General features: G+C 42.1%; 1 protein-coding gene across 1 annotated transcript in view; it reads left to right on the forward strand.

The window, feature by feature from the left end:
* The window catches only part of CCDC170 (coiled-coil domain containing 170), a 102,157-nt gene that overhangs the window by 35,907 nt on the left and 53,920 nt on the right, over nucleotides 1-12,330 (forward strand). Inside the window, exons 2-3 of the mRNA XM_047860203.1 lie at nucleotides 6,084-6,212; nucleotides 8,013-8,269. Of these exons, the coding sequence (XP_047716159.1) occupies nucleotides 6,084-6,212; nucleotides 8,013-8,269 (386 nt within the window). The remainder of the gene's footprint in view (nucleotides 1-6,083; nucleotides 6,213-8,012; nucleotides 8,270-12,330) is intronic.

Below are 12,330 nucleotides of genomic sequence, written 5' to 3' on the forward strand. Positions count from 1 at the left end.
CCAAAAAGTAGGAGCGGGAGGGCCAAATACAAATCACGCCAGGAGCCAGATTTGTAGGCAGCTGCAGAGCAGGGGGCGCATGGAGAGTCTGCATAGTGATAAGCCCTCTGGTTGCCTCTGTGCGCAGGCTGGAATGAAAGATGGGTCTAATGCAGTTATACACAAATCCTGTGTCGTAGGGAAACTCCTTATTGTCTAGAACGTGACACTACATTCCCATCCCTGTATGCACACACACCTCTTCCACAGGCGGCCCAGCAAGCACTCACCTTCTAATGAGCAATCAAAAAGGAAACAACACAGGAGTTATTTAAAGATAGAGCAACATCCCTGGGCGCCTGGGTGGCTCAGTTGGTGAAGCCTCCGCTCTCTTGGTTTGGCTCAGGTTGTGATCTCAAGGTTTGAGAGACAGAGCCCCACATCAGGCTCCATGCTGAGGGTGGAGACTGCTTGGGATTCTCTCTCCCTCCCTCTCTGCCCCTTTTCTGCTCCCTCACACGCGCTCTCTCTCTCTCAGAATAAATAAGCAAACATTAAAAAATATGTTAAAAAACATATGACAAGATTCCTGCTCCCCAGATATGATAGATGAAGAATACCTACCAGAAGACTGTTGCTATGATGGGAAGAGATGTGACGAAACATTCATCATGCATAGAACAATCGAGTAAAGCCAACACGTACCGGAAACATGTTCAGAAAGCAGAGATTCAGGACTTCAAGAAAGATGCAGCAAACAAGGAGAGGAGATCTGACTCTTGATGTCAGCTCAGTTCATGATCCCGGGGTCATGGATGGAGCCCCGCCATGGGCCCTGTGTTGGGCTCCCTGCTCGCTGTGGAACCTGCTTGGGATTCTCTCTCTCCCTCTTCCTTTCCTCCTCCCCTAGCTTGTGTGCTTTCTTTCTCTCTCAAAAAAATAAAAATAAAAAATTAGAAGTCGTGAGGGAGGGACGAGAGGGGCAAGGAAGAGAAGATACGCTGTTATCATGAATTAGCTGATGTTAAAGGTATTATTTTAAGTTATAGTTATAAATTCAAAACTAGAACAAAGATACAAACCTTCCCGGTTATCAGACAAAACAAAGCAAAGCAAACAGATTTGTGGTGAAGGATTTTGAAAGAGCGATAAAAACAAGAAGCATAACATAAAAGAATGCGGCAGAACTAAGACCAAACTTATCTGTCATGTTAACACATGTAAAGTAGAGTCATCCAAGCTGGGGAAAAAGAATGTTAGGATCGATCACAAAGCCAAAACTAACCTTATTACATATGAGACATCTCAAACGAAGTGATCCAGAAAGGTTGAAAATAAAATGGGGAACAAACGTGTACATAGGCAAATGCAAACAAAAAGAAATCAGGGATCACGGTCTCATTATCAGAAAAGGCTGGATTCAGAGCAAGAGAGGAGTAAGTGAAATGAGTAATGGCCTGTTACGATGCTGTATGGTACAATTTGCAATGAAGATCACGTTCTGAATCTTTGTGCCAACTCAGCACCAGTGTTCCTGAGGCAAGAGAACAAGAGCTACAAGGTAATAGAGAATTACGGTAGTAATGGGAGGTTGGACTCAGCTCATGACAGAGTAAAGGATAGAAATGAGGCTAGGCTCAAAAACCTAAAAACAGAACTACCCTACGACCCAGCAGTTGCATTGCTAGGCATTTATCCACGGGATACAGGTGTGCTGTTTCGAAGGGACACATGCACCCGCATGTTTATAGCAGCACTATCAGCAACAGCCAAAGTATGGGAAGAGCCCAAATGTCCATCGATGGATGAATGGATAAAGAGGATGTGGTATAGATATACAATGGAGTATTACTCGGCAATCAAAAAGAATGAAGTCTTGCCATTTGCAACTACGTGGATGGAACTGGAGGGTATTATGCTAAGTGAAATTAGAGAAAGACAAAAATCATATGACTTCACTCATATGAGGACTTTAAGAGACAAGACAGATGAACATAAGGGAAGGGAAATAAAAATAACATAAACACAGGGAGGGGGACAAAGCAGATGAGACTCATAAATATGGAGAACAAACTGAGGGTTACTGGAGGGGTTGTGGGAGGGGGGATGGGCTAAATGGGTAAGGGGCACTAAGGAATCTCCTGAAATCATTGTTGCACTAGATGCTAACTAATTTGATGTAAATTTTAAAAAAGAAAAAAAGAAAAAAAGAAATGAGGCTGGGCTAGGAGTGCCCAATGAAAATAATGAGTAAGGTAGATCTATCTAATTGATAGATGTCGAGCTCCAAGCCCCAAAGATAGAAAGGCACCCTCTTTTCAAGTACCCATAAGACTTTCATAAAATTGAGCATTCACAAAACCTCAATAAATTCCCTGAAGTAGAAATAACATAGGCAAGGATGATGGGGGGAAAATAGTTAATGGCTCATATACCAAAGCACTTTCCGGTCCGAACAGACCCAATCCAGAGTGGACGCTGGTCCACCACACTGGGGTACGCCAGCGAGCATCAGCCCAGAATGCAATCGATGTGCTCTGAACGCAGTGTCGTAAAGTAGAAAACCATCACAAACCCAGAAAATAAAGAGCCATGACAACAGCCAAGCTCTTGACTCAGATGAAAGAAGTATTCCAAACCAAACAGGAGGTATCTAGGAGACGGCTATGAACACTGCATAAGGATCTATATAGGGTGACTTCAGGGCTAAGAGGGAAGAGCTTAGTCATAAAGAAATACATTCACGTATTCTTCTTTCAGCTTTTGCATGGTCTCTCCATGCCCCTGTCGTCCTCTCATGCTACTGCCATTCATTTCTTCTCAGTCAAGCTCTCTCAGAGCGTCTTGAAGGAATGGCTTTCTGTGGCACACTTCAGAGTCTTCTTAGCACAGAGGTGTTTCTAGGGCTCAAGTGGGTTCTCCAGGGTTTTCTCTCCAGGGGGTGGGGTGAGGGGAGAGAGAGAGCGAGAGTGAGAGAGCGAGAGAGCGAGAGAGAGAGAGAGAGAATATATACATGAAGATTTATGATAAGGGATTGGTTTGTGCATAATGGAGGCTGAGATATCTCAAGATCTGCAGTCAGCATGCCGGAGATCCAGGAGAGCTGGAGTAAGCCCCTATCTGAGTCTCAGTCCAAAGGTAGGGGAAGACTGATGTCCCAGCTTGAAGACAGTCTGACAGAGAATCCTTACTCAGCCTCTTTGTTCTATTCAGGCCTTCAGAGGATTGGATGAGACCCACCCGCGCTGGGGAGGGCAATCCGCTTTAGTCTTCTACTGATTCAAATGCTAACCTCACCAGGAACACTCTCACAGACATAACCAGAATATATTGAACCAAGTATCTGGAAGCCCTGTGGCCCAGTCAAGCTGACATATAAAATTAATCATCACAGCTACCAAGACATAAAAGAATTCCCGAACAAATGGGAAAAAAAAGGACTTCTGTTGGAAGACTCCATATTTAAAAGTTGTCAGTACTCCTTATTTGTAAAATTAACTCGATCCCAATAAAAATGCCAACAGGATTTTTGGGAATTTGATAAGCTGATTCTAAATTTCACACGGCAGAAGGCGTAAGTTAGAGTAGCCAGGAATATTCTGAAAAAGAATAGTGCCGATGTGGCACTAACATATGTGAATGAGCTCAGAGCTGCCTGTCAAGGCACTGTTCTTAAGTTGCTCTTGTCCTGCAGCCTCACTGCCTTTGCTCAAATTGTGGACCACACAGAGCACGATCCTGCCACAGGACCTTTGCTGAGACTTCTGGCTATTTGAATGATGTGTGTTGCACCTGCTTCCATACCTCCTGCTATTTCTTTCTTTCTTTAATGTATTGAGAGCACACATTGTGTGAGGGAGGACAGAGGGAGAAGGAGAGAGAGAATCTTAAGCAGGCTCCGTGCCCAGTGTGGAGCCCCACTCAGGGCTCGATCTCATGACCCTGAGATCATGACCTGAGCTGATATCAAGAACTGGCGCTTAACCAACTGAGTCACCCAGGCGCCCCCTCTTGCCTATTTAATGCCTACTCCATCATCACTTCTTTAGGGAAATCTTTCCTTCCCTCTTCTCTGATCATATGTCAGTTTCCTTTGTTTTCTGCTTCTTTCTTTCCTTGCTTGTATTTCAGTTTGTAATTATATAATCATTATTAAGGATGTCTGGTAAATGCTCTTTTTTCTTAGTAGGCTGTAAGCTCAGTGCCTGACCTTGAGTAAGTTTTCAGTAAATATGTGTTGGTGAATAATCTCCAGTCTGCTTGATTTAAAGGGTGATTTAAACCCAACAATTGTCTTCTAAACTCAATAATCAGGAGTCTGCCTGGTGTGGGTCCCGTTCCAGTATCAGAGGTAATGAGATCTTAATGGGTTGTTTCTTTCACCCGTGCACATTTGAAGATGTAAATGCTTTTTGATAGTGTTCTGCGTTAGAGGGTAACCTCCTAAAATGAAGGGCCATACCTAAAATGGTCTTGCGTGCCTTTTAATATTATGTCCAGTGGACACTATGTGTTCATAAGAAGGAGGTAAGAAGGAGGTATGTCCTTCATAAGAAGGACATTATGGAATGATTACATCATTTACTGAAAAAGGATGTTAGTCATTGAAAGAAAGAATCATAGCTATCGAAGAACTTATTTTCCTAATGAATTTTATAAAACGGTGTGCTGTACGTATCCTGGTTCAAACCACTCATAAGGGACCAAAGGTCCTCATGTGGCCTATTTTAGAAAATACTGCTGTGGTGGTTATTGCTGTGGGTAAGTTACTTCTGAATATTAAGTGAGGCTGAACAGGATGTGGTTCTCTTATTAGATCTAGTTAAACATTTTACGCTTTCTCCCCAGAAGTACATACCTACCATCTTCTTGGATATGTTGTGATTGGCAAACACTGGCTGTTACTAAGTGCACTGGAGGTTTTGTTTGGCATTTTGTGGATCGAAACACACCAGTCATGACAACGCTTGTTACACAGTGAAGGGCTTTGAGATGACTTTTGCATTCATGAATATTTCCAAACAGTAGTCTTTGGCAGTTCAGTAGCTGGGCAGCCATAAGCCAGTTTTACTAGTGTGTCCCCTGAGGCCTCTCAGATAATTCCAGGAAACCCTCCTCTATGTGACCCCTTTCGTATTTCTTCAAAAATGAATGGCTCTCCTGTATGTCTTTCACAAAGACCACAGGCCCTGGAAACTTCACAGAGGTGGGCAGAGGTATCCATCCAAGCTCAGGAATAATTCTGAGTAAGACAGAAACAGAAGCAGAGGTTACAGACTATGACCCACAGGCCAAACCCATCAAATCTGCTCTGCAGATGTGTTTATTTGGATCACACGGTGTATCTTTTTTAAACATTTAAATTAGTTGCCAAGTTGCAAAAACTGGGAATTTTTACTTCAAAAAGTCTGGATATATGACTTGCTTGAAAAACTGGAAAAAATTTGGCCACTTTGGGATCCACATTTCTGCACTGGCAGCCATCAGCGGAGCTGAGTCTCCACAGAGACTCCCCAGGCACTGCCGTGCGATCACCGATGTTCTGCATTCATCTGAGTCACCATCGTGACCTTGAGATAGGCTGTGAGGTTGAGAATAAGTGGCATCGTGAATAATTACGAAGGGGACCGTCTTTTACTTTTAACTCACATGATCTCATTGATAAACACATGGCACACTTTATTCAAAAGATGAGATGAATTGATGATTTTTGTTACCTGGAAACGTAAGGACAATGAAAACTCCCTCTTTGCTGTGGACCTTGTCACACTGCGTCTCTTCTGACAGTTCTTTGTGGACTCTGTCAGTTCTGGAAAGAGGTCAAATAGCATTTGACTTGGGTGGAAGGAAGCCTTCTAAAGTGGCAAAGGCCAGTTCTTAAATGCCATCCTGGGGGAGCACATCATTCGTTCCTGGGCTGCCTCCCGCCTCCTTCGGAATTTTGAGAATGAAATGATCTGGATGAGACACTTCCCTGCACAGCATTTTCGAGATGTTTGGACCACAAAGAATGCTCTGTGTTTAATCATGTTTTTTTACAGCTGCACAGAAAAGACTGTTTAAAACTCTTCTTTATATTTTCTCTTTTGGGGGAACCCTGTCAGGAGATTTACGACCGTCTCTTGGAAGTCCCGGTCACTAGGGACCAGTTACACCACTATCGGAATGTGGCCGAAAGTGCTCGAAGTGACCTCGCTGCAACTTTGGTCAAATTTGAATGTGCTCAGTCTGAGGTAAGATTATGCATCTTCATGACTCAGAAGTGGGCCATTTTAGTTTCTTATTGAGTGAGGCAGAGTGTAGAGGTGATTAGAAATAGGCTAGGATGGGCTGCTTGGGTGGCTCAGTCAAGAGCGTCTGACTCTTGACTTTGGCTCAGGTCATGATCTCATGGTTTGTGGGATCGAGTCCCATGTTAGGCTCTGTGCTGACAGCGTGGAGCCTGCTAAGGATTCTGTCTCTCCTTCCCTCTCCGCCCCCATGCCCCTGCTTGTGCATGCTCTGTCTCTCTCTCTCAAAATAAATAAAGAAACTTTAGGAAACAAGAAGAGGGGGGATACAGCTTTACAACTTTCGGCGAAGGTTATACTTATTCCGTTATGGTGCACCTACTCCCCTTGTAGGGAATTCCTGAAAGGTTATGCATTTGCCGTGGTGCAAAGCGAGGTGACATGGGCTGCATTCTGGATGTCAGAGGGGCTTCACAGCCTTGAGAGACTTGGGGACACCTGATGGCTTTGGTTGAAGCTGCCTTGGCTTTGGGGCATTTTTGGCATCTTACTGAATATGTTCCTTTAATGTGGACTGTTTGCAATCTGGAGCTCTTAGGATGGAATTCTGGATTCCTGGGATAGTGGTAGTTCTGACTGGCTGGGGAGATTCTAGGATGATGATTGGGATCCATCTACCCTCCTGGCTGAATCTGGTCGATTATGGAGTTTCTTGAGAGAGTCTCTCTAGGTCCATTCTGTTCATAACCTGGTGGCCCTGAGGGAGTCTTAGGCTTCCCTGGGAGATAACTAGTGTTTTCACTAGGCTGCTGGGACCCCACCGAGAGATGATTTGATACCTTGTATGTGTGTGAAAAATTGTATGCATGTATACTCCCTGTTCCAAATCAGTACATGCATTCATAAAGTTTTCTTAGGGGGGGGCCTGACATCCTATTAGGGCACAGACATCGTTCAGTATTTTGATGGCACAGAATTCATAAGTTAAAATGTTTCTTTTGTATACATCTTGTAAGGATTTTTCTTTTCTTCCATATTTTTATTGGAAATGTTATTATTATTATTATTATTATTATTATTTTATTTTATTGCCCACAATAAGGATCTAGAAGGCAAGTGGAAGAAATACAGTGATATGTCAAATAGTCTGTATCTACTTAGGAACCACTTGTGGCCATGAAATTACAAGTATTTTAAGTTTCTTGTTTCATTGTCTGTCAGCAGCAATAGCAGCAACACAGATTTAGAAAATGAATTACCATTGCAAAATATTTTATTGCTTTTTGCAAAAAAACACCACAAATGTCTCTTGAGTGGCACTGAATCACCCCCAAGACATTGCTGCAATGGTTTTGAAAGAGACATAGTATGAAGTCCATTCTTTAGGCATAATTTCTCATCTGGTGATACAGACGCAAATAGCAAAAAAGGAAAATAAAAGTTGGATTAGGTCATGTACAAACGTGTGAGATTTGAAATTATGGTTTTGGGTTTCTTTATTTTTTTAAATTAAAAAAAATTTGTTTAATGTTTACTTATATTTGAGAGAGAGAGGTAGAGCACAAGCAGGGGAGGGGCAGAGAGAGAGGGACACACAGAATTTGAAGCAGGCTCCAGGCTCCTAGCTGTCAGCACAGAGCCCAACATGGGGCTCGAACTCAGGAACCGTGAGATCATGACCTGAGCCAAAGTCAGACGCTTAACTGAGCCACCCTGGCGCCCCATGGTTTTGGGTTTCTTAGAGGTACTTCGAACTTATGCCACTGAAATCCTTTTCCTCCTTTTATGGGCTTTCTATGTTAGCTTCGAGATCTCCGATCCAAGATGCTTTCGAAAGAAGCCTCCTGTCAAGAGTTGAAAGCTGAAATGGAGAATTACAAAGAAAATCATGCTAGAAAATCATCTCTCCTCACCTCTCTGAGACACAGAGTTCAGGAGCTGGAAGAAGAATCAGCAGCACTTGCCACTTCTAAAATTAGAACCGAAATCACAGCTCACACCGCAATCAAGGAGAACCAGGAGTTGAAGAAGAAAGTTGCGGAACTAGATGAGAACTTACAGTAAGGGTATTTCGATATATTTGTTAGTTGAGTTAGCGTTAAAATACTAGCTTCTGATAGCAGGACACACGCTTGAAGGCACTGGTGTTTTGCCTTCTTTGGCCCTGAAACTCAATTTGAAGGAGAAAAACGTTACTGACCTCAAATGTCTTTGGAGTCTTGAAAATTTTTCTCAAGCTCATTTCTCAATGTTACCAGGAACCTTGACAAACAAGGCCTTGTCCTAAGCATGTTTATGTCCAATTGATGAGGGCTGCAAATGCCTATAGACATCATTTGGAAGATTTTCTGTAAGTAGAGGTTTAACCAGAGGTGGTGGAATACACAGAGAGGGAGGTGTTTATTCAGAAGCTGGCTGTAAAAATACCCCAGAAGCCCAGACCACTCCAGACCACCCCGAACACTCCTCATTAGATTTTATTGCCAGTTTATGCAGAGAACTCATGAAATCTGGGTTTTCCACACTTAGTTCTGGCAAAAGGTAATTAGTGAGACAAAACTGGGAACTAGTTGTTCCTAAAATATACTTTTAAAATTCTATGTGTCATAACTTAACTAACTTTAATAATAGGATACTTGATATTTATTTTACTTATTCCATCTTTGAAAAAGAACCCCAACACTGGGGCACCTGGGTGGCTGAGTCGGTTGAGCGTCCGACTTCGGCTCAGGTCATGATCTCACAGTCCGTGGGTTTGAGCCCCGCGTCGGGCTCTGTGCTGACAGCTCGGAGCCTGGAGCCTGCCTCAGATTCTGTGTCTCACTCTCTCTCTCTGTCCCTCCCCTGCTCGCACTCTGTCTCTGTCTCTCAAAAATAAACATTAAAAAAAAAAAACAAAACACCCAACACTTCCAACTCTTGTCCTCTTTTTGTCCTTCTGCTTCCAGGAAAACTCCTTCAAATGTGTGTATAGATTCACTGCCTCCAGTTCTTCTCCTCTCCTCTCTTGGGTCTGCCCCACTGACACCTCTCACTAAGGTGACCAGTGACTGTATGTTACAGATTAAATGATCAGTCTTTATCTTACTTGGCCCACCAGTACATCGGTCACAGTTGGTCTTTCTCCTTGAACCACTTTCTTCTTCTGACTGCCAGGACACTACACGTGCCTGCTTTGTACCTGTCCTCTCTAGCTGCCCTGCTGTAGTCTCTTTTATTTTTCCCCTCTCCTCCCATCGCCTTCCAAAGACTGGAGTGCCCCGGGACTCAGTCCTTGAATCTCTTCTGGTTTCTATCTCAATTCGCTCTCTTGGTGATCTTGTCTCATGACGGTAAGATGATCTAAATGCTAGTGACTCCCACATGTCTCTGTCTAGCGTAGATCTCTTCTCAGAGTCAAGACCCACATATTTTATTACCTACTGAGCATCCCCCTGTGGGTGTCCAACAGGCATCTCAAACCTCACATGGCTGAAACGAAACTCTTGCTATTTCCACAGAATCCTCCTGCTCTTTGCCTTGTCTCCTTTAGTGATAATTCCATTCTTCTAGTCCGTCAGGCCAACAGTCTTGGTAACCGTCCTCAGTCCTCTTGCTTTTTCACACTCCATGTCTGATCCTTCAACGGGTCCCATCATTCCTGCCTTCAAAAGAAATCTAAATTTTGAGTACTTCCCATTGCTGCCCTAATTGCCTACCTGATTCAAGCGACTACCATCTCTCTCCTGGATTTTTGTAGTAGCCTCCTAAGTGATTTTTCTGCTTCCACCTGTGCCCTTCGTAGCCAGAGTGATCCTATAAAAACATTCAAATTAGGGGCGCCTGGGTGGCTCAGTTGGTTAGGTGGCCGACTTCGGCTCAGGTCACGATCTCACGGTCCGTGCTGACCGCTCAGAGCCCGGAGCCTGTTTCGGGTTCTGTGTCTCCCTCTCTCTGACCCTCCCCCGTTCATGCTCTGTCTCTCTCTGTCCCAAAAATAAATAAACGTTAAAAAAATTTTTTTAAAAACATTCAAATTAGATCTTTTTGGCCCTATGCTCAGAATCCTCAATGGCTTCTCACTCAGGGTAAAGATAAAGGATATTCTATGACCTAGAAGGCTCATCCTGACCTGGTTTTGCTTCCATTCTCTCTCTTATTCTTTCCATTTCAGCTCACTGGCTTCTTCGCTGTCCTTTGAACATAACAGGTGTGATCCTACCTCAGGACTTTTGCACTTGCTAATCCCTTTGCCTGGAAAGCTCTTCCCCCAAGTATTGCATGGCTACCCCTCTGCTCCTTTTAGATCTTTACTCAGAAGTCACCTTCTTATGAGGTCTTCCATGAGTGACCACATCTAAAATTTTACCCTGCTCCCCCCAAATATTTCCCACCCCCTTTCCTGCTTAATTTCTTCCCTCCAGCTTTTTAAATAATGTAGTGTATATTTTACATACATTAATTTTGGTGATTGTCCATCTTCCCAACTAGAACATAAGCTCCATGAGGGCAGGGATGTTCATCTGTTTTATTTACTACTATGTCTTGAGTATCTTTAATAGGGCTTGGTCCATAGTAAGTACCCAATCAATATTTACTAAATAAATCAATGATAAAATGATATGTAATAAAAATATTTTTTCAATATAGAAGATTGCCAAAAATATTAAAATTACTCAAGACCTTATGATTCTCCAAGAGTTTATACTGAACATTTTGGTGGACAGGTTTTCATATAGTTGTACATAAATTATATCATGTAATGAACTATTTTTTACTGAATAATATTTTGTAGATATTTTAAAAAGGCATTCATTATATCATTTTTAATAGCCCATGATACCCATTGCCTGAGATATTGTAACTTACTTAACCAGTTCTCTTTGCTATTTCCTGTAGGCACTTAGGTTAGTTCTACTCAAAAAATTATTATAAACCAAGATGCAATGAATATTCATGTGCATTCATATTTTCACATTTATGTGATTATGTCCTTAGGGTAGATTCCTGGAACTTTGTTGGGTCAAAGTGAAATGCGAATAGAAGTGGAAATAGTTCAGCAACCATTAGGATTGAGAAACAAGATTGAAATCTTGGAGAGAATGTGTGGAATCATACATGTAAATCAATCAGAATCATAGCATTAACTGTGCCTTTCATGAGTCAGAGAGATGACTAAATATTACCTTTTAGATGCTGAAAATAAGAACTTAGAGATATACTGATGTTGGTCTTTTATTGTTATACATTTTTCTAAATAGAAATATGATATGATTTTGAGTATATGCAATTACATGCTTTGTTAATCTTTGAATAGAGTGAAAGAATTTGCAGTAAACACTCAACATGGTAAAAAGGGAAGGCAGTAATCATGTTTATTATCTAGGGTACTGAAAAAATGATACCAAATTACTGAAATGATTCTAATTTGTCTTTAAAGTGTGTCTATTTTTTTTTATGATCTCTTAGTCTCTAACATTTAAAGCATTAGAAATAGACCATACTATTTCAGCAAACCTATCTGAGATTTGAAATGAAATATTCATAGCAGAGCATAATCAACTGATTTTCCTTGACTGGCCCATATCAGTACTCTTTAAAAACTCTGGATGTGTGAAAACTAATAATAGTCTTTGCTGGTGATTTAACATCTCTTTTTTCTAGAGGGGGAACATCCCCTGCTCCTGATATATTTTTTATTATAGTTATGCTTGGCCATGGACCAGGGAATGCCCTAACTAACCCTTATAGATCACTGCGTAATGTCTGAAAATAAAACAAAGGATGATGCACTAGAAGAAAAATAGCAGCGGGGCGTTTGGGTGGCTCAGTCGGTTAAGCATCCAACTTTGGCTCAGGTCATGATCTCAAGGTTTGTGAGTTCGAGCCTCACATCTAGCTCTGTGCTGACAGCTCAGAGCCTGGAGCCTGCTTTGGATTCTGTCTCTCTCTCTCTCTCTCTCTCTGTCCCTCCCCCACTCACGCTCTCTCTCTGTCTCTCAAAAATAAATAAACATAAAAAATTAAAAATAAAGAAATATAGCAGCACTGTCCTTTTTACTCATGAAAACACAAAGGAGACCCATGACTATATATATCCATGTGTGATCTAGAGATTTATTGCTGCTTCTGCAAATCCTAA

Source organism: Prionailurus viverrinus, chromosome B2 (genome assembly GCF_022837055.1).
Source record: "Prionailurus viverrinus isolate Anna chromosome B2, UM_Priviv_1.0, whole genome shotgun sequence".
In the NCBI taxonomy this organism is placed as follows: domain Eukaryota; kingdom Metazoa; phylum Chordata; class Mammalia; order Carnivora; family Felidae; genus Prionailurus; species Prionailurus viverrinus.